The sequence below is a fragment of the Neophocaena asiaeorientalis genome, unplaced genomic scaffold (assembly GCF_003031525.2).
Source record: "Neophocaena asiaeorientalis asiaeorientalis breed wild unplaced genomic scaffold, Neophocaena_asiaeorientalis_V1.1 scaffold363, whole genome shotgun sequence".
NCBI classification, from domain to species: domain Eukaryota; kingdom Metazoa; phylum Chordata; class Mammalia; order Artiodactyla; family Phocoenidae; genus Neophocaena; species Neophocaena asiaeorientalis.
In genome coordinates this window covers 653,609-672,550 of record NW_020172006.1, presented here as the reverse complement: position 1 = coordinate 672,550, position 18,942 = coordinate 653,609, and the positions used below count along the sequence as shown (strand labels likewise).

General features: G+C 37.3%; 1 protein-coding gene and 1 non-coding gene across 3 annotated transcripts in view; both read left to right on the top strand.

Annotated features, from left to right (window-relative positions):
- Positions 1 to 18,942, top strand: part of RSF1 (remodeling and spacing factor 1) — a 170,100-nt gene that overhangs the window by 141,927 nt on the left and 9,231 nt on the right. For both annotated transcript variants that reach the window (XM_024749386.1, XM_024749395.1), the window contains 7 exons: positions 194 to 273; positions 4,984 to 5,038; positions 6,220 to 6,329; positions 12,454 to 12,521; positions 13,934 to 14,141; positions 15,808 to 16,028; positions 18,297 to 18,485. In XM_024749386.1, coding sequence (XP_024605154.1) covers positions 194 to 273; positions 4,984 to 5,038; positions 6,220 to 6,329; positions 12,454 to 12,521; positions 13,934 to 14,141; positions 15,808 to 16,028; positions 18,297 to 18,485 — 931 coding nt within the window. The remainder of the gene's footprint in view (positions 1 to 193; positions 274 to 4,983; positions 5,039 to 6,219; positions 6,330 to 12,453; positions 12,522 to 13,933; positions 14,142 to 15,807; positions 16,029 to 18,296; positions 18,486 to 18,942) is intronic.
- On the top strand, positions 18,120 to 18,192 carry TRNAG-UCC (transfer RNA glycine (anticodon UCC)). The gene has a single exon. It is a non-coding gene; the product is annotated as a tRNA-Gly (tRNA).

The window sequence follows — 18,942 nt, the reverse complement described above, 5'->3', positions numbered from 1 at the left end:
CCCTGCTCATCTTCAGTTCAGTGGATGAACTGAAGCAGCATGTCTTCATTTAATTAAATATAAGGAACATTTCAGTGTTCACTACGTGGCCCCTTATCAGCTCTCAATAGCATGGTATCTGTAGCTAATAGGCCAGAGACAAATGATTGTGGAAAGGTGTGTAAAATGACACTCATCTGTTTTATTTTTTCAGAAACTACTGTGTGAAAAACTAGAGGAACAATTGCAGGATTTGGATGTTGCCTTAAAGAAGAAGGAGCGTGCTGAACGCAGGTATTGTGATATGTGTGTTAATGTTTTACTTGGGAATTTGACCTCAGAATTGTCTTCCAGTATAGACTAATGTGTCTGTCTAAAGCAGGGTTTGGCACACTCTGACCTGTGGGCCAAATATGGCCCGGCTAAGAATGGTTGTTTCTTTTTTAAATGATTAGAAAAAAACCAAAAATCATATGTCATGGCACATGAAAATTGTATATTCTGATTTCATTGTCCATAAATAAAGTTTTATTGGAACATAGCCATGCTCATTTGTTTATATGTTGCCTGTGACTACTTTTGCACTACAGCAGCGGAGTTGAGTAGTTGCAACAGGGACCTTATTACCCAAACCTAATTTATTATCTGTCCTTTTACAGGAAAAGTTTGCCAATCCCTGATCTAAAATGTATATCAGAACCTACTCTGAATAAGTATTGACCCAAGTATTGTAGAGTATATGTAGCTAAGTATGTAGGGAGTACAAGAAAACTGTAAGAACTGGTCTACAGTTTAGTTACCCATGTCATCTCTTTGGGTGGGCAGAATTAACACTGGTGAAATAAAGAGCATTTAAATGCTGAACTGTGTCCTACTGACTGTAAGCAATGCCTCCCTTTTCAATATGCCACTGCAGTGTGGTCTAAAGCAGTTGAAGAAGGCTTCTTGGAGGAGGTAAGATTGGAGTTGAGCTTAATCTTTAAAGGGGGCTCAAAATCAAGACAGTAAGTTTGTATTTATTTATATTTATATGTACCTTTGTTGATTAGTCTATTGCTAAACATTCCTTCATTCCTGCTGTGTTCCAAACTGAAGAGAAAAGATGAATTAAGACAAAGCTCTTGCTTACCTGGAGCTCACCTTCTGCCAGAGGATGCAGATGTATGAACCAGTGATTCAGTAAAGTAGACAAATCGAGGTATATTTAGAGCAATACTAGAACATTGTGGAGGAGCACTTTAGTTCTCCTAGGAGTTGGGGTTATCAGGGAAGTCCTTGGAAGATAACTAGGGGTTATATAGGTGGACATGCAGAGAAAGGATGTTTCAGGCAAAGAGCACAGTACAAGCAGAGAGAGTGTAAAAGAGTGGTGGGGGATGAAGCTATAAAGGAAACTGAGGCCAAATTGTGAACAGCTTTGCATAACTGGCTAGGAAATTTGAATTCTTCTCTAGAGGCATGGGGGAGCCATCAAAGGAGGGATGTGCGTAACCAGAATTGTATTTCAGAAAAAATGCCCTGGTAACGGTAAGAAGAAGGAATTAGAGTTGAGGCTGTTGGAAGTCTGTGAGAGCCAGTGAGGCCTCAACTAGAGCAGTCATCATGATAATACAGCAGAGAGGTTGAAGAGAATTTTCAGAGGATTAATCAGTAGGACTTGATGCCCATCTGAGAAAAATCTAAGCAGTGTCTCCTGATGGCTCCTTCATTTGCTGCTACTTTAACTTTTACCTCCTGTCACATAGTATTCCCCTCAAAACTTTAGTTTGCGTTGAGACAGTCTGCTCATTCCATAGTCCACACACTTTGTGCCAAGTTGAACCTTAAAAATGAGTTCAACTTCTAGATCCTTTTTCCTCTTTACTGCTCACCTTGAGCTCTCTCTGGTTCATGATGTATGCTGCTTAGTTTAAAGGCAAAGTTTATCTCTGAAGTTCACTAGGAGATAAAAGTAGTACTTTTTTTTTAATTGGTTGTCTAAATACCTTTATATTTAGGAACTAACAGTCCTGTATATAGTTATTAGGACTATTTTGATGTACGAACTGCTCCTGTCGTAATTTTTGACACTGGAAAAGATCTAACTAAGGATGCTTCAAATTAAATCATAATTAAAAATTAGACTCGGTCTTCCTGCAATCTGCTTGCCCTTCTGAGAAATGAGTTCATGTTCTGAAGCTGATCTGACTTAGCAGTGTAGATGGCTAATAGGCTCACCCTTTAAGCACTTGGAAGAAAGTAGATTCTCTCTAAAAGCCAAGAATGTAAACCACTAAGAGTTTGTCTCATACTCACATTATATCCGTTTATTCTTTGGAGGCCTGTGATGCTTGTACATTTTCTATGTGGAAAGATTGGTGAACGTATATTTTACTCTTCCCTCACACACTTTAGAATATGCTGCTGCAGTTAAGAAATACTTTCAGTTTTAGAAATTTATGTTAAAATGTGCCACATTTGTTTATATTATTGGTCTCCCATTTACTAGTTCATCTACTTTCTCTTCTATCCTTGGTAATCCTCTTTACTTAAATGTCATCCTTTAAGAGGACATCTGTTATTGTGCCTTTACATCACACTAAATCCTATACGAGACCATTCTAACAAGGCAAGTTAACTGTTACTGTTGTTTGTGAATTCCCCCAAAAATCTGATTAACAAAGCTTTCATTATTTATAACTCCTAATATATGTATATATTAGGAGTTCTAAATAGCAAAATATGTATGTTTCTAAAGTAAATAATATATTAACGGTAAATACAGGTGACTTCATCTCTTTTTAAAAGTGAGCATTTTTATTCATCCTGTTTCAAATCTGTGAAATAATTTCTCTAGCATTCATCCTAACAACTTAGAGCCTTGCTTACTGTCTATGTCATAGCGCTAGAGCATCTTTCCCCTTGTTTGTTCTTTTAGTCAACATTTAATGAACATTTATTGAGCACCTGCTTTATGCTGGGCAATGTAATCAACATGAGGTGTATGATATGTGGCTCTACGGTATGGTGGAAAAGAAGGATGTGTCAGTGAGTAATTAGTAACTAGCCAGCAACTGTCTATAGAGCTGGAGCTGTGATGCTCTGTGAAATCTCATGTTTCAGAAGTCCATTCAGCTGATATGTAAATGTCCCTTCCTGGACTTCGTGCCAGAAATTATTGGGAATTCAAAATAGCTATGTACTTCCAAAGTACTGTTACTAGTGCTTTGCTAGCAGAGAGTTGGATTTAATCAGGGTTGGAATTTTCCAGGTAATAGAACAGAGGGAAGGAGAGAAAGAGACAAGGAATTTGAGAGTATATGCAAAGGAGTATTTGTAATGATGGACCATGGAGTCTAAGCCAGGTAAGGGGGAAAGTAAGGACACAAAGGGAGTGCCGGACAGTGAAAAAAGGGTAGGGTCAATGGATAGAGGTCCCACTGGAGTCAGGGAATGGTTGAAATCAGTGTAACAGAGGGAGTGAGCTGGAAAGTGAGTCAGTAGAAGTCAGAGAACAGGTTCCTTGAAATTGAAATTTTAGAAAGGGTGTGGTTATTGGTAATAATAAGGTCTGGGCCCAATATGATCATTGAACTAGGTGGTGAGATAGAATGGAAGATGTGACTTTCCATAAGATTACTGAGCAAGAGAATGCCTTGATGAGAATCATACCTGCCTTCAAGATCTTCCTCAGATGTTACCACCTACTTAAAGCCTTCCCCAGTTTCTCAGCTCTTCAGAGAAAATCCATTCCTTTTTCTCATTTCCATTATACCTGCTCGTAATGGACTACAGTTAGTTGTTAAATAATTGTGAGGGCAAGAACTATGTCTCACTTACCTTTCGATTTCCAAGCCTGACACAAGTCAAGACCTAACATGGAACACGACTAAGTGTTTTTTCCATTGAGTTGAGAAGAGAAATAATGGTCAAGTGAAAATAGAGCTTTTGAGGAAACTGATACCACAATAAACTTGGTTAATGTAAAGAGGGACATGTCAGACATATTTAATAACAGAGAGCTGAAGTTTTGAATTATCCACGTAGCCTTTCCTATTAATTTCAGCTAGTACTGTTCTTCCTTTGCTAGTTTTTAGTTCATTAACTGTACTAATTTTTTTTTAAGTTTTGATTAAAATAACTTTATTTTCTTACATGCCAGTTTTATTTAATAGCTTCATAACCCATCTCTTAAAAAGACTATAAAATTCTTGTTAACCCAGGGTTTATGGGGCAGTAAAGGCTGTGTACTAAAGGACCCACACAACTGGATCATTAATGTCCTATATGGGACATCACAAATAAAGGGAGGAAGAGTGGTTACTATTTCTGTTTAGTTGAACATACACTGGCACATATGTAAAAGCTCAGCTGTTCTTGGTGTATTTGAATTAACTTTGGGAGAACCAGAGAAAGCTTCTGTTCTGTATAGCAATTCGTTGTGTAAAATTTGTTGAATTAAAATCAACAAAGATTTCTTTGAAATGAAACTTTATGTCATTAGTGTCCATAAATCCACATTTTCTGGAGAAGTCTTAACTGGCTCTGAAGATATCTTTGTTGTAAGCATCCTAGAGTGCAGAGACATATGGCTGTATTGCTGGTTTTCTTCTCTGCAAACAAGAAGTGGATGGTCTTAGAATCATTCACATACGATATTACTGAGAACTTCCAGCATAACAAAGATCCAGTTTGTCCAGAGTTGGTGTTCCATCTAATCACTTCATCAGTGAGTCACAAGCATGACTCTTTTCATCAGATTTCATTGTCTGTTTCACTTACAGGTTTTATTTTACCTGGCATAAGTCACTTCTAAAGCTAAGTTTTCATACCTTTAGGAAGTTTTGTGCCTGCCACAGATACCAATATTATAAGTTTCATGGATAATAACTAACATGTCTGTGACCTAGCTTCTGCTGTTACCATGAATCATAATTTTAGTATTATCTGTGTTAGTAATGTTTTCATAACAATTTTATTTTTAGCAAATCTCACTTTGTGTGCTTTTTTGTTTTTTACTTAAAGGAAAGAACGCTTGGTGTATGTGGGTATCAGTATTGAAAACATCATTCCTCCACAAGTAAGTTTCTGGTTTATAGTATTTTTAAAGAGGAGACTGCCAAAATTGTTCTAAAATTTAACTCACTTTATGTAATATGAGTGGTTTTAAATATATAGTATACCTATTTTATTAAAAATGAAAATTTAGCACCTTAAAGAAATCACCCAGGGCTTCCCTGGTGGCGCAGTGGTTGAGAGTCCGCCTGCTGATGCAGGGGACGCGGGTTCATGCCCCGGTCCGGGAAGATCCCACATGCCGTGGAGCAGCTGGGCCCGTGAGCCATGGCTGCTGAGCCTGCGCGTCCGGAGCCTGTGCTCCGCAGCGGGAGAGGCTACAACAGTGAGAGGCCCGCATACCACAAAAAAAAAAAAAAGAAATCACCCATTTCCCTCATGGTTAAAATTATGTATATGCAGATAGCCCCAAAATGTAATATCACATCCAAACCAAGTTTAAAGCTCACCCCACGGAGTTTATGTTCTATTTTTTTTTTTTGGTACCGTAAATTGGGTAATTCGTTTTTAGCTTCTTTATGTGCTATTTATGTGAAGTGACTAAAAAATAGTTCAGGGAGATTTGGTTTTTAATTCCCTGCTTTGGGGGTTATCAGAAACTTCAATTTGTGTTCTTACAGTTCAGTTTCTTTGAAGGGATACCATTGTTTTGCAGTTATTAATCTAATTTATAATTGAGAAAGCTATCTCATGAGTGAAAGTATATGTAACATGATATTCATTTGAAATGAAGAAATTTTCTTAGTTTCATATGCACTTTCATTCAGGCTTAATTAAATCACACACTGAAATAACCTGTCTTGGTTAGTTATTTTTCTGGAGCACCTTGCCCCTTTCTTCTTCTAAACCCATTATTTCATTTATTCAGCATATCTTTTGATTTATGTGTGTTAAGTTTCATTATCGGTGGATAGACTTCATCATGATTGTTTTAAAAGAGGTAATTATAAACTCACAAAAGCATAAGTTTAATACAGAAGTGTTTTCATCCTTTGATCACCAATATTCTTTTTAATCTCTGTACTTAGTGTTGCCATGTTTATTCAGTTTTATGGGAATCATTTCACTTTTTTTAAACCTTTCACATGTGCTGCCTAGATGGACATTAGAAAGCTATTAATTCCAAGGAACTTTGTTCTGTTGTGATTAATAACCTATATACTTATTATCATATTTTTAAATCAGGAGCCAGATTTTTCTGAAGATCATGAAGAAAAGAAAAAAGATTCCAAAAAATCCAAAGCAAACTTGCTTGAAAGGAGGTCAACAAGAACACGGAAATGTATAAGTTATAGGTATGAAATCTGTGAGAATGAAGGAGTGGAAAATGTTTTTGAAACAACCTGACCCCAAAGTATATGCTTTTCCCATTACAATGACAGTGATGATTAGAAATTATATATATATTTCTTACTTACCGTCTTTAGAATCATAGAATTTTAGAGCAGCCAACATCATCTCTTCCAAATGTAATTTGCTCGTGTTATCCTCTTCTGTTTAACATACTTTGTCCAATTTCTGTAGCTCTGGGGATAAGAACCGATGCCTTTAACAAGGCCCACAGGCACTGCACAGCCTGCCCTGCACTTAGCCTTTCAGCTCCACCTCATCCACATTTTCCCTTACTCTCTCAGGTTAGCCACACTGTCTTCTTTCGGTCCCTTTGTGTAGACTGTTTACTTGAATTTCCCTCCTGTTTTTTACCTTGTTAACAATCCTCTCTTAATCAAACCCCTCTATTATATGCCCTCATAGCATCCAGTTTTTTTTCTTGAAAGTACTTCTATATTTGTAACAATCATGATTTTAATTTTTTGATTAATATTGCTCTCCCGCACTATACTGTTAACATGAAGGTAAGTGCCATGTCCGTGTTATGCATCCCTCTGTTCTTTACAGCTAGCATAGTGCTCCATCAGTGCCTATTGAGAGACTCAATAAATATAGTCTGGTTTACCATCTGCCACCAGAAATATCAGAGAGAGATTTTTCCATAGTCACTCTGTTAGTAGCTAAACCTAGACTAAAACATTATCTCCTAATTGTTTGTTCGTCTAGTGTTCTTTCCACGAAACCACCCTGTCTCACTCAAATAATAAATAAATGATATTTTAATTATTTTAGACCATTGTTAAACAACACCAAAACAGTCTTTTAACTTGAATAACTGGAGATGGAAAACAGAGTTGATTTTATAGAACTTCAAGCTTGTTTCCTGTTTATAAACTTTTGTCAGTGATCATGAAAGAGTTCCCCTTGTGTAGTTTCTGTTGTTACTGTTAAAACTTTATTTTGGGTTGGCCGAAAAGTTTGTTTGGGTTTTTCCATAAACCGTTATAAATAAAATAAAATGCAGTAGGATCAGTAAGAGTAAAATCCTTAATATTTAGGGGAATGGTGTCCATCTTATTCCTTAAAAAAAAACTTTGAAAAAGTACTGTTTTTTAATAAAATCATTAAAACTAGTGAAGTCAAAACCTACTAATGGAAAGTGCAAGTGTTAAAGTCAATTCTACTAAAACACAACAAATGCATTCCTAAAAATTGCCATTGTGTGCAAAATTGCACAAAAACTATAGGGATTATGGGAAATATGGAGTTAGGGTCACACACTCAAAAACTTCATTAGTGACACATTAAAAAAAAAAGATAACAATGGGAGTACCATTTGACACATCTTAAGTGGTTAAGAAATAACAAGTACTACAATAAATATGACATTTTATGTTGAAAAAAGACCTGAAGCTTGTCTGTGAAGTGATTGTGAGGAGAGTTGCAGTTTGTAAATTGTTGTGTAGTGGTAGAAGGAGAGTTATTTGAAATCAGCCAGAAAGTTGTAATACCAGATGCAGATGGCTCTAGCTTATAACACACATGATGAGCTTGGGTAGCTGGTAAATATTTGTAAGGTGTGTGCACGTGTTTGTTTTGTGTATTCCTACACAGCTGGTGCAGTTTTCTACATTTACCTAGTGTTTCTCACAAGGAAAATTATATATAAGCAAGTATGAAATACATGTATGCTTGAATTATTTCCTAATATATCAGTTATGTTGGAACAAATTTACATTATCAGAACAAGCATCATAGGGGAACTGTATTGTCTTTCAATCCTGATGTAATTGTGGTTTTCAATGGGAGAAGAAATTTGTTTTATTAGCATTTCATCTTGGGTATATACCCAGAAGTGGGATTGCTGGATCATATGGTAGTTCTGTTTTTGTTTTTTTTTGAGGAACCGCCATGCTGTTTTCCATGGCAGCTGCACCATTTTCCATTCCCACCAGCAGTGTACAGGGTTTCTGGGTTCTCCACACCCTTGCCAACACTTGTCTGCTTTTGTTTTTTTCATGGCGGCCATCCTAGCAGATGTGAGGTGATGTCTCATGATTTTGATTTGCATTTCCTTGATGGTTGGTGATGTTGAGCATCTTTTCATGTGCTTGTTGGGCATTTGTATGTTTCTTCTCAGTTTTTCTTTTTTCCTTCTGCTTCTTAGTAATTTTTTCTTTTTCTTTTTCTTTTTTTTTTTTTGCGGTATGTGGGCCTCTCACTGCTGTGGCCTCTCCCATTGCAGAGCACAGGCTCCCAATGCGCAGGCTCAGTGGCCATGGCTTACGGGCCCAGCCGCTCCGCGGCATATGGGATCTTCCCGGACCAGGGCACGAACCCGTGTCCCCTGCATCGGCAGGCGGACTCTCAACCACTGCGCCACCAGAGAAGCCCCTAATATATTTTTTTTAAGTTTTATTTGTCATATTCAAGCTCTAATAAATACACCTAGAATTTACTTTGTACATGGGTTGCAATGGGACTGTTGTGAGGATAAAATCTAAAGCACTTATATATCAACACAGAAAAGAAACCCTCCCCCCCAAAAAAAAATTTCATCACTACTATCATTTAATAATTGTTTATCGGATTCTTATAGCTCCTAACAGAGGATGATGTCAAAGTTGACTGGAAGGAGCATTGGATTGGGGGCCAGAAGACTTCAGATTATAGCCCTCACCACGCCACTAATTAGCCATGTATCTTTGAGTGGTTGGTCCATTTCCCTGGGTCTTGGTTGACATACCTATGATGGTGAACTAACCCAGATGATCCCTTCAGCTTAAAATTATATAACAGTAATATAAACTATGTTTTTTATCATAATATGTATTGTGTGATTCATTTATTTATACCCTGCCTAGTTCCCAAAAGGAGGTAAGGAAGATACATATTCTTATGTAAGGAGCAACTTTTTAAGTATAACACCAAACACAGAAAAAATAGTGAAAAGGAAATTTGATTATATAAAATTAAGAAAGACTCAGACAAAAAGCACTTACAAAAGAAAATGTTTGCTTGCAAAGAAATTTTGTAAAGGAGTTAAAATTCAAAAGGAATAGCTTATGAGTTTTTAAAATAACAGTGAGTATATAGTTTTTTTCATAGTGGAAATAGTTTTTCCACATGGTGTCTGCAAAGACTGTTGCATACTTCAGACATTAACATTTCTGAAGTCAAGGATAAAAAGCCATTTTTGTTAGGAAATCAGTTCCTTAAGAAAAATTAAGTTTCCATGTATTTTGAAGATTAGAACTAGACAGCATGATTTGTGTTTGTTTATTTGAGAGGATGCTGACTGGGGATGGGATGGGCACATATTTGTAATGATAGCAGGACAAAATGTCAGTTTTCCTGTCTCAAAACTTGAAAAAATAAGCAAAGCTTAAAGGGGAAATACACTTTGGGGACTTCCCTGGTGGTCCAGTGGTTTAGACTCAGCACTTCCACTGCAGGGAGCATTGGTTTGATCCCTGGTTGGGGAACTAAGATCCCGCATGCCACGGCGTGGCCCAAAAAAAAGGGGGGGCGAGGAATACACTTTGGATAGCAGTAACTGCAACATATGACAAAGATGTTATAATCTTTAATACATAAAAAGCTCTTACAGATCTGTAAGGAAAGATGAATATACTAGCTAATAAAATGGGGAAAGGACACAAACCAGTACTTGCGAATGAAAAAGTAAAAATGACCAGTAAACATGAAAATAATATTGGCTTTACTGGGTATTCAAATTAAAATTAAGGAACAAAATAATTTTGTTTTTCCGTATTAGCAAAAAAATCTTAACGGTAAAATTCACTTCATGGTTGTATTTTAAATTGCTACAACCCTTGAAGAACAATTTGTATGCCTTTAAGCCAACAATTTTATTTGTAGCAAGAATACCAGGAACAAACCTATAATCCAACAAAATCTCATAGTGGAACCAAGGGGCATCTCACCAAACAAAAGAAAAGATAGAGTTATGAAAAGATACTGAGGAATGGTAGAGTTTAGATGAAATTTAAATGAAGAGTAAGGCTCAAAGCAAAGCAGGACTGTGAAAGGGTCAGTATCATATGTGTACGGCATGGTAGACACAGGGTCCTATTTACTTGAAAACAATGAAGATAGAGTGTGGAGTGTTGTGTCCAACCCCTTATCCAAACTCTGAATCTGGAATGTAAATCAAGGCTGCTTATTTGTGTTAAAACTGACTTAGATCCTCTAGGCAGGGGTGGGTGTTTCATTCTTACTGCTGTAATTTCCTTTGTCCAAGGATTCTGATGGTCTCTGAATTTAGAAAACAGAGTGTCTCAGTAAGAAAGTAGTAGTGGCTCAAAGAAATAGATTGTTATGGCACTTTACAGCTGCATCTTGTCCTTCGGAGAAATCCTGTTTTCCATTAACTTTATATCTGGCTGTATCTTAATCTGTTATTCTAGCCTGATGAATAGATACACAGATTTTTACTTTCTCAGAATTTATCTTAAGGAAAAGCTAAGCTATATCTATAAGAATGTTTTTCATAGCATTGTTTATAATCATGAAAAAATTGGAAGTAAACTGTTGCATGTAAAAATATGTAGAAGAAGAGTTCTTAACCTGAAACTTGTGAATCCTCTGAAATTATACATAAAATGTTATGTTTGTGTAGGTATATATTTTCCTAGAGAGGAAATCTATAGCTGTAATGAGTTTCTCAACTCAAAAGGCAAAATATTTGGCTATTAGTCATTGTTTTTTTTTTAAGGATTTTTGATTTTATTCTTTTTCTCTTTTTGGCTGCGTTGGGTCTTCGTTGCAGTGTGCGGGCTTCTCATTGCGGTGGTTTCTCTTGTTGCGGAGCACGGGCTCTAGGCTCGCGGGCTTCAGTAGTTGTGGTGCACGGGCTCAGTAGTTGTGGCTCGCGGGCTCCAGAGCACAGGCTCAGTAGTTGTGGCACACGGGCTTAGTTGTTTTGCAGCACATGGGGTCTTCCTGGACCAGGGATCAAACCCGTGTCCCCTGCGTTGGCAGGCGGATTCTTAACCACTGTGCCACCAGGGAAGTCCTGGCTATTGGTCTTAACTCTGTTGTTAATCACTGTGTAACTTTAATCCAATGCTGTCCAATTTACCGTGGTTATGGAAATGTTCTGTTACTTTGCTGTCCAGTATGGCAATCAGTAGTCATATGTCACTGTTGAGCACTTGAAATATGGCTAGTGAGGAACAGCATTTTGTAGTTTAATTATTTTAAATATAAATAGCCACATGTGGCTAGTAATTACCATATTTACATGATCTTCAAGTCACTTTTTCTTTTGGTCACCTCAGTTGTAAAGTGAAAGGAGTTTTGTATGTGAATAAATCTTAGGAATCATCTAGTCTTGGTTTTTTGCTTTAAGTTGGAGGAAATAGCCCTTGTGAGATAAAGTATGTTTACCTAGTTTTAAAATTCTGACCATCTGTATATGAATTTCAGTAATAATAATAATATAATCTTTAATAACAACAGTTGTATACTTCTCACACTTAGTATTATTTCTGGAACACGAATTTTGTTCAGTTTACCTTGTCATATGATTTGTATAATCGGGTTGGCCTGTGGGCCAATCCAGCTCACTGCCAGTTTGTGTATAGCACGTGACCTAGGAGTGGTTTTTACATTTATAAATGGTTGAAAAAAGAACCAGAAGGATAAAATTATTTGAAAATTACATGAAATTCAAATCACAGTGTCTATAAATAAAGTTATATTGGAACACAGCTACTTTTCATTCACTTATATTGTCTGTGGCTTATTTTGCACTACAATGGCAGAGTTGAGTAGTTACGACAGAGATTGTACAGTCTACAAAGCCCATTACAAAAATATTTGTTGCTGCCTGGTGTAGGTGATCTTTGAAAATGAAAAACAACTTAGAATTAGATACTGATTTACAAAACTCTGTTTTACCAAAGAAATTGAGGTTAACAGGACCGAGGTGGTCTAATCGAAGTCCCACAGCCCCAAAGTAGCAGAGAGCAGTTTCACATTCAGCCCTTTTTCACTTCAGAGGCAATTTTCCTCACCCATATGCCAGGACAGGCTGTAATGTGATTGTTGTATGTATTTTAGATTTGATGAGTTTGATGAAGCAATTGATGAAGCTATAGAAGATGATATTAAAGAGGCTGATGGAGGAGGTATGTGTTTATCATTCTCTCTTTTTCATCTAACTCGGCAAATATGTTAACTAAAATGCCCTGATTAGAAGCAGTGAGCAAGCATATTTTCTTATTCTCCTCAGTATGTATCACGATCACTACTGATGTTAACTGTCTGAGACTGAAAATAATCTCTGGACACGGTGTCAATGTATAGACTCAGAGCTTCTAATTATGTTAAAAGTAGTAGTATTTTGTAATCTGATATGAAACATAAATGTTCCTCCCTAGGTTAAATGTTCTTCCCTAGATTAAAAAATTTTCTTCTGCTTCCAAACAGAAAACTTTGCAGTTGTCTTTCCATTTTTAGATCACTGCTGCTACAAAGTCACAAAAATTATGGATAATCAGAATCTAAATGATTGCTTTAAATTAAAAATCAATTTATTAATTTCATAGTCTTTAATGGGTGACATTAAAATAGAAGAATTTGAAGATAATTTAATTAAAGAGCTATGTAGGAAATCACCAGTGCTCCAGTGTTATTATGAAAGCTCTAGAAAGGATTAATAATAAGTAGGCTGTTTGTAGTAAAACTGAAGAAGTCACTGGCTTTTCCAGACATGTGTGCCTTATGTATATCTTTGCTGCTAAATTGTCACTTTCTCTGCCCTGCAAACACAGTTTAAAAAAAATTTTTTTTAATGGATTGGCCTCTTTCTACAGCCACATCCAAAAGACAGCTTTCAAGAAGAGATTCTTTTTTTTTTTTTAATTTATTTTTTACTTTTTGCTGTGTTGGGTCTTCATTTCTGTGCGAGGGCTTTCTCTAGTTGTGGCAAGGGGGGCCACTCTTCATTGCGGTGCGCGGGCCTCTCACTATTGCGGCCTCTCTTGTTGCGGAGCACAGGCTCCAGACGCACAGGCTCAGTAGTTGTGGCTCACGGACCTAGTTGCTCTGTGGCATGTGGGATCTTCCCAGACCGGGGCTCGAACCCGTGTCCCCTGCATTAGCAGACAGATTCTCAACCACTGCACCACCAGGTAAGCCCCAAGAAGAGATTCTTGAGTGACTGCTGATAGGTATGAGGTTTCTTTCTGGGGTGATAAAAATGCTGTGGAATTAGTGGTGATGGTTGCACAACTTTGTGACTATACTAAAAACCTATGAATTATACACTTTAAAAGGGTGAATCATACCAAAATTTTTGAAGAAGCAAGTTCTCTACATAGTAAACTTCTATTTAGTAGGATAAACAAAAGAAAGCTCTGTCAGCTAAAGTTGTGAGAAAATTGCATATCTGTAGGAAGAAAATAAAGAAATCGAATGAAAATCTGCTAAGGACAATCTGTAGATATTAAAGGGAAGCTTTTAATAAACATATACTTGTCTCTCTCTCTCCCTCCCTGTCTTCCCCTCACCTGCCCTACATCCTTCCCCCTGGACTCAGGAGTTGGCCGAGGAAAAGATATCTCCACTATCACTGGCCACCGTGGCAAAGATATCTCTACTATTTTGGATGAAGAAAGAAAAGAAAATAAACGACCCCAGAGGGCAGCTGCTGCTCGCCGGAAGAAACGCCGGCGACTAAATGATCTGGACAGTGACAGCAACCTGGATGAAGAAGAGAGTGAGGATGAATTCAAGATCAGTGATGGGTGCGTGGTCTGTCAGTAGATCCCATTCTCTACGTCCAGGCTTGAACAGGCCTACCAGATAAGCTCGGCCCTGCTCTGATGGAGCTTTTGTTCTTCATGCACATAGACAATCTGTTTTCAGGATACTTTAAACAAATTCAGCGATGGTGATTTTGGTTCTTTCTAGATTAAAACGAAGTTTTATGGGTTTGTTTTTTGGGGGTGGCCCACACGATGCAGCATGTGGGATCTTAGTTCCCCAACTAGGGATCGAACCTGTGCCCCCTGCATTGGGTGTGCCGAGTCTTAACCACTGGACCAGGGAAGGGAAGTCCCTATGCTTGTTGGTTTAATATTCAACATTGTATTTAAATTTCATGAACAGCAGTTAGCATTCATTTGTGGTGTACCTCTGTGCCACCTTCTGCCACCATGACCATGAGAGGTTCCCAGTCAAATGTGAGAAGTGGACAGGTATGAGTATTTAGAAACTATTCTCTGGTGACCCATAGGGGTTTGGGTTGGGGCAAGTAATTCAGTATGGAAGATCAGGAAAGGCTTCCCTGCAGAACAGGTATGGAAAGAATACCACAGAGTTTCTCCTCTCATTGTTTAGTGGAGGAAACAAACATATAAACCACAAAAAAGTCATTCTGCATGATTGCTACTAAAACATAAGTCAGGGTACAGAGAAGGGCCAGATCAATCCAGGGAGGTCAAGGAAAGCCTCAGAGTAGAAATAAAGCTTTATCTGAAATGTGAAGAATGAATTGGGCAGATTGATGAATTTGAGATTAGAAGCAGTGAAGGAAAGAAAGTATTCTAAGCAGAGAAATCCTGTCCAGGGCAGCCAGGCATAAAACGTCATAGAATATTTAGGAAACTGCTGGTGTGTCAGGATAAGAAGAATTGAGGAAGCAGCAGAAAGTGCCCTGCTGGAAATGTGGCCAAGACATAAAAAGGAACCAGATGATGGAGTATTTTGTTTGTCATGCATAAGAATTTGGACTCTTTCCTGAAGATGATGAAAACCCACTGAATGGTTTTAAATACCAGATTAATATGAGGTTTATGTTTTAGAAAGATTCATCCTGGCATTCGTTCGGAGGATTTACTGAGGGGAAATGAGTGTAGAGATTAAAGAGACTTTGGGGAATTGCTGTAGTAGTTTAGATGGGATATGAGAGCCTGAACTGAGAAGAGGTATCAGGTTTGAGATATTATCTTTATGAGATAGACTTGGGAGGAATTAGTCATTGATTAGATGTGAGAAATGAAAAGGGAGAAAGAAATTAGGATAAATACCATGTTTCTGCTTTGAATTACTGGATGGGTGACAGTACCAAATACCAGGCTAGGGAACAGAAGAGAGGAGTAGGTTAGGAAATAATGAGGTCACTTTTGGGCATGTTGAATTTGAGGTATGTGGAGGACTTCCCAAAAGGCCAAAGCAATTTACGTACAAAAATCAGCATCCATTCATGTTCATAACTCCTTCAAAAAAAAGGAGAGGGGGCAAAACATCTCTTCATTTTATAAACAGGGAAACTGATACAGTTAACTGGATATTTTACATTAAACGTTACTTAATAATTCACTGGACTTGTTAGAATTTGAACTCAGGACTCAAAAACGGGTTCACGGTTTTAAGTGTACCATCATAATTCATTTGGTTTCTCTTGGACAGATCTCAAGATGAGTTTGTAGTATCTGATGAGAACCCAGATGAAAGTGAAGAAGACCCACCATCTAATGATGACAGCGACACTGATTTCTGTAGCCGAAGACTAAGGCGACATCCCTCCCGGCCAATGAGGCAAAGCAGGCGTTTGCGGAGAAAGACTCCAAAGAAAAAGTACTCCGATGATGATGAAGAGGAGGAATCTGAGGAGAATAGTAGAGACTCTGGTAAAAATAATTTGTATCCACATCTCACCAAGTCAGTAAATTCTTATGACTTCTGGAATTAAGATTTCTTAAAATAAAATTCCATTCAATTGTAATATAAGCTTTCTGATGAAACTTTGAGTTCTATTCTTATGATTCACCACTAATTAAATCTTTCACATAAAGCACATCTGAGAAGATAGATACAGATGGATATGTTAACTTCATGCCAGACTCATTTAGGATTGTGTTGAATCCTTTTGGTGCCAAGTGTTTCCATGCCTAGACTTTACCTTCATAGTGTTTCTTGGGAATCATTCTTAATAATCTGAGAACATTTTTCTCAGATGTCTCGCTATTAGAGAAAGATCACCAATTATCTCTAACATTTAGATCATGATCGGTGATTATGATTGTTTTTATAAATTATCAGTGGTTGATGTTATTATAGCTTATGCTTATCTCTATTAACTAAATAAATAGTGAGAGGCACAGCAGGTAAAAGAACAGATAGGAGTGCTTTATGGGATTGGCAGATAGGTAGCTGTCGTCTTACTGAGGAAGTGCCACAGACAGGAGACAGGGTTATCCCCAACTTGGGCCAGGCTTGTGGAGTTCTACATAACTACAGTACAATATCAGAATCAGGAATTTTACTGATAAAATACTATTATCTAATCAACAGTATACATTCAAATTTTATCAGGTGTCCCAATATTGTCCTTTATATAAACATCTTTTCCTGGTCAAGTATATAGTTCAGGATTACATATTGCATTTATTCATGTCTCTTTAGTCTCCTTTAATCTGTAATATTCCTCAAACTTTGTTGACTGTAGCATTTTTGAAAAATACACACTAGTTATTTTGTAAAACATACCTCATTTGGGTTTTTGTATCCTTGTGATTAGATTCTAGTTATACATTTTTGGCAAGAATATCACAGAGTTAATGTATGTCCTCCAGGTCTCTCTATTATTTTCCCTTTGTAATTAATAAATAATTCATAGGAAGATATTCTGAGACTGTAAATATCCTGTTCCTTATCAGATGTTTCACCCACTAGCTTTAGCATTTATTCATGAGTTTTCTAACTCCTTCCTTCCTTTTATATTTAATACTTGGTGTTCTGTAAGGAAGAGCTTTCTCTTCTCCCCTATATATTTATTTCTTTGTATCAGTGTGGACTTACAGATTCTTATTTCAGTCGGTGGATATGATATGTTACCATCACTATTTTGATACACTTTGCCCTAGATTTGGCCAGTGGGGACCTCTTTAAACTACTGGCTAGCTGTTTTGAAATATTTGAAATCCATTAGAAAACAAAGCTAGGTATGATGATTCAGTGGAATTTGTTAGCATTCCTGAAAAACTGCTCTGACACAATGCCATAGTGTGACTTTGGTTTACTGATCAGAGGTGACATGACAAGAATAGTGCTATTTAGCAGTGCTTTGAAAGTTAAAGTAGTCCCATGAGCTGTATTTAGCAGATTTTAATTCCGCATGGAAAAAAGGCAAAAATATAACTCCAGTTCTGTACTTATTTGAAACAGGCTCATCAGTTTTTTGTGGTTAGAAAGTTTAACCTCTGCAGCACATTGTGAAGCTATGACTGTAGCCATATACAGCTACATATATATAGAAACAGCAGATTATCATGAGGCAAAATAGTAACTATCCACCAAGAAGAGCAGTTGTGGCAGCCATGCAGCTCACTGGGTAGCTCTAGGTTGTATGAGATAAGGATTATGTAAAAAGGGTTGTTTTGTTTTGTTTTGGCCGCACGCAGGATCTCAGTTCCGCCACCAGGGATTGAACCCAGGCCCTTGGCAGTGAGAGTGCGGAGTCCTAACCACTGAACCGCCAGGGAATTCCCTGTAAAACATTTTTTAATCTTGAGGATTGACTGCTAATAGGATACATTTGTGAGGTTTGGCATTAAAGCCCCCCCAGATGTACTCATATTATTAAGAAGAAAATGAGAGACATGAAAGTTACTGTTCATTTAAAAGTTATGACTGAACTCTGCCTAATAGCTTTATATTTTTATAACCTAAGCTAACTACTTTTCTATTTAGTGGAATTAAAATTTGTACTTGATGGGACTTCCCTGCTGGTCCAGTGGTTAAGACTCTGCACTTCCAATGCAGCAGTCCCAGGTTCAATCCCTGGGCAGGGAATTAAGATCCCACGTGCTGCATGGCACGGCCAGAAATAAATTTTTTTTAAAAAATGTGCTTGATTTCTTTTTCCTTTCTCTCTCTTTTTTTTTTTTTTTTAACAGAAAGTGATTTTAGTGATGGTTTTAGTGATGATTTTGTAGAAACTCGTCGAAGGCGGTCAAGGAGGAACCAGAAAAGACAAATTAACTACAAAGAAGATTCAGAAAGTGATGGTTCCCAGAAGAGTTTACGACGTGGTAAAGAAATCAGACGAGTTCACAAGCGTAGGCTTTCCAGCTCAGAGAGTGAAGGTAAGGAATAGCTCTCCAGTTGACAGAAGTTTGGACAAGGCAGCAGTACAAATTATAAAGTGAACTCAGGACGATGATTCTGTACCATTTCTTAGAAATTTAATATAACCCGTAATATCTTTGAGACAAAGCCCATTATTTTATGCCTGGTCAACTTATAGTTTAAATAACTGATACTTGATAAGATACTAACTTTTAAGGTCTTCATTGTAATAATTAAATTCTTCATTGAAACTAGAAGAGTATCAGAAAATTATGATCTGAACAAGATTTCTTCTGCTCCCTTATTATTTATGGCCCTCATTTTGAAATAACCTTCTATGTCCTGAATACCTGAACAGTTCCAAACCAAGGGTGCCTACTGTCTCTCTCCACCATAACAGTGAGCTTTAGTTGGTAAACTTTTATTTCTTAATAGCTTTAGCTGTGTCCCATACCAGAAGTACAGGAAAAGATC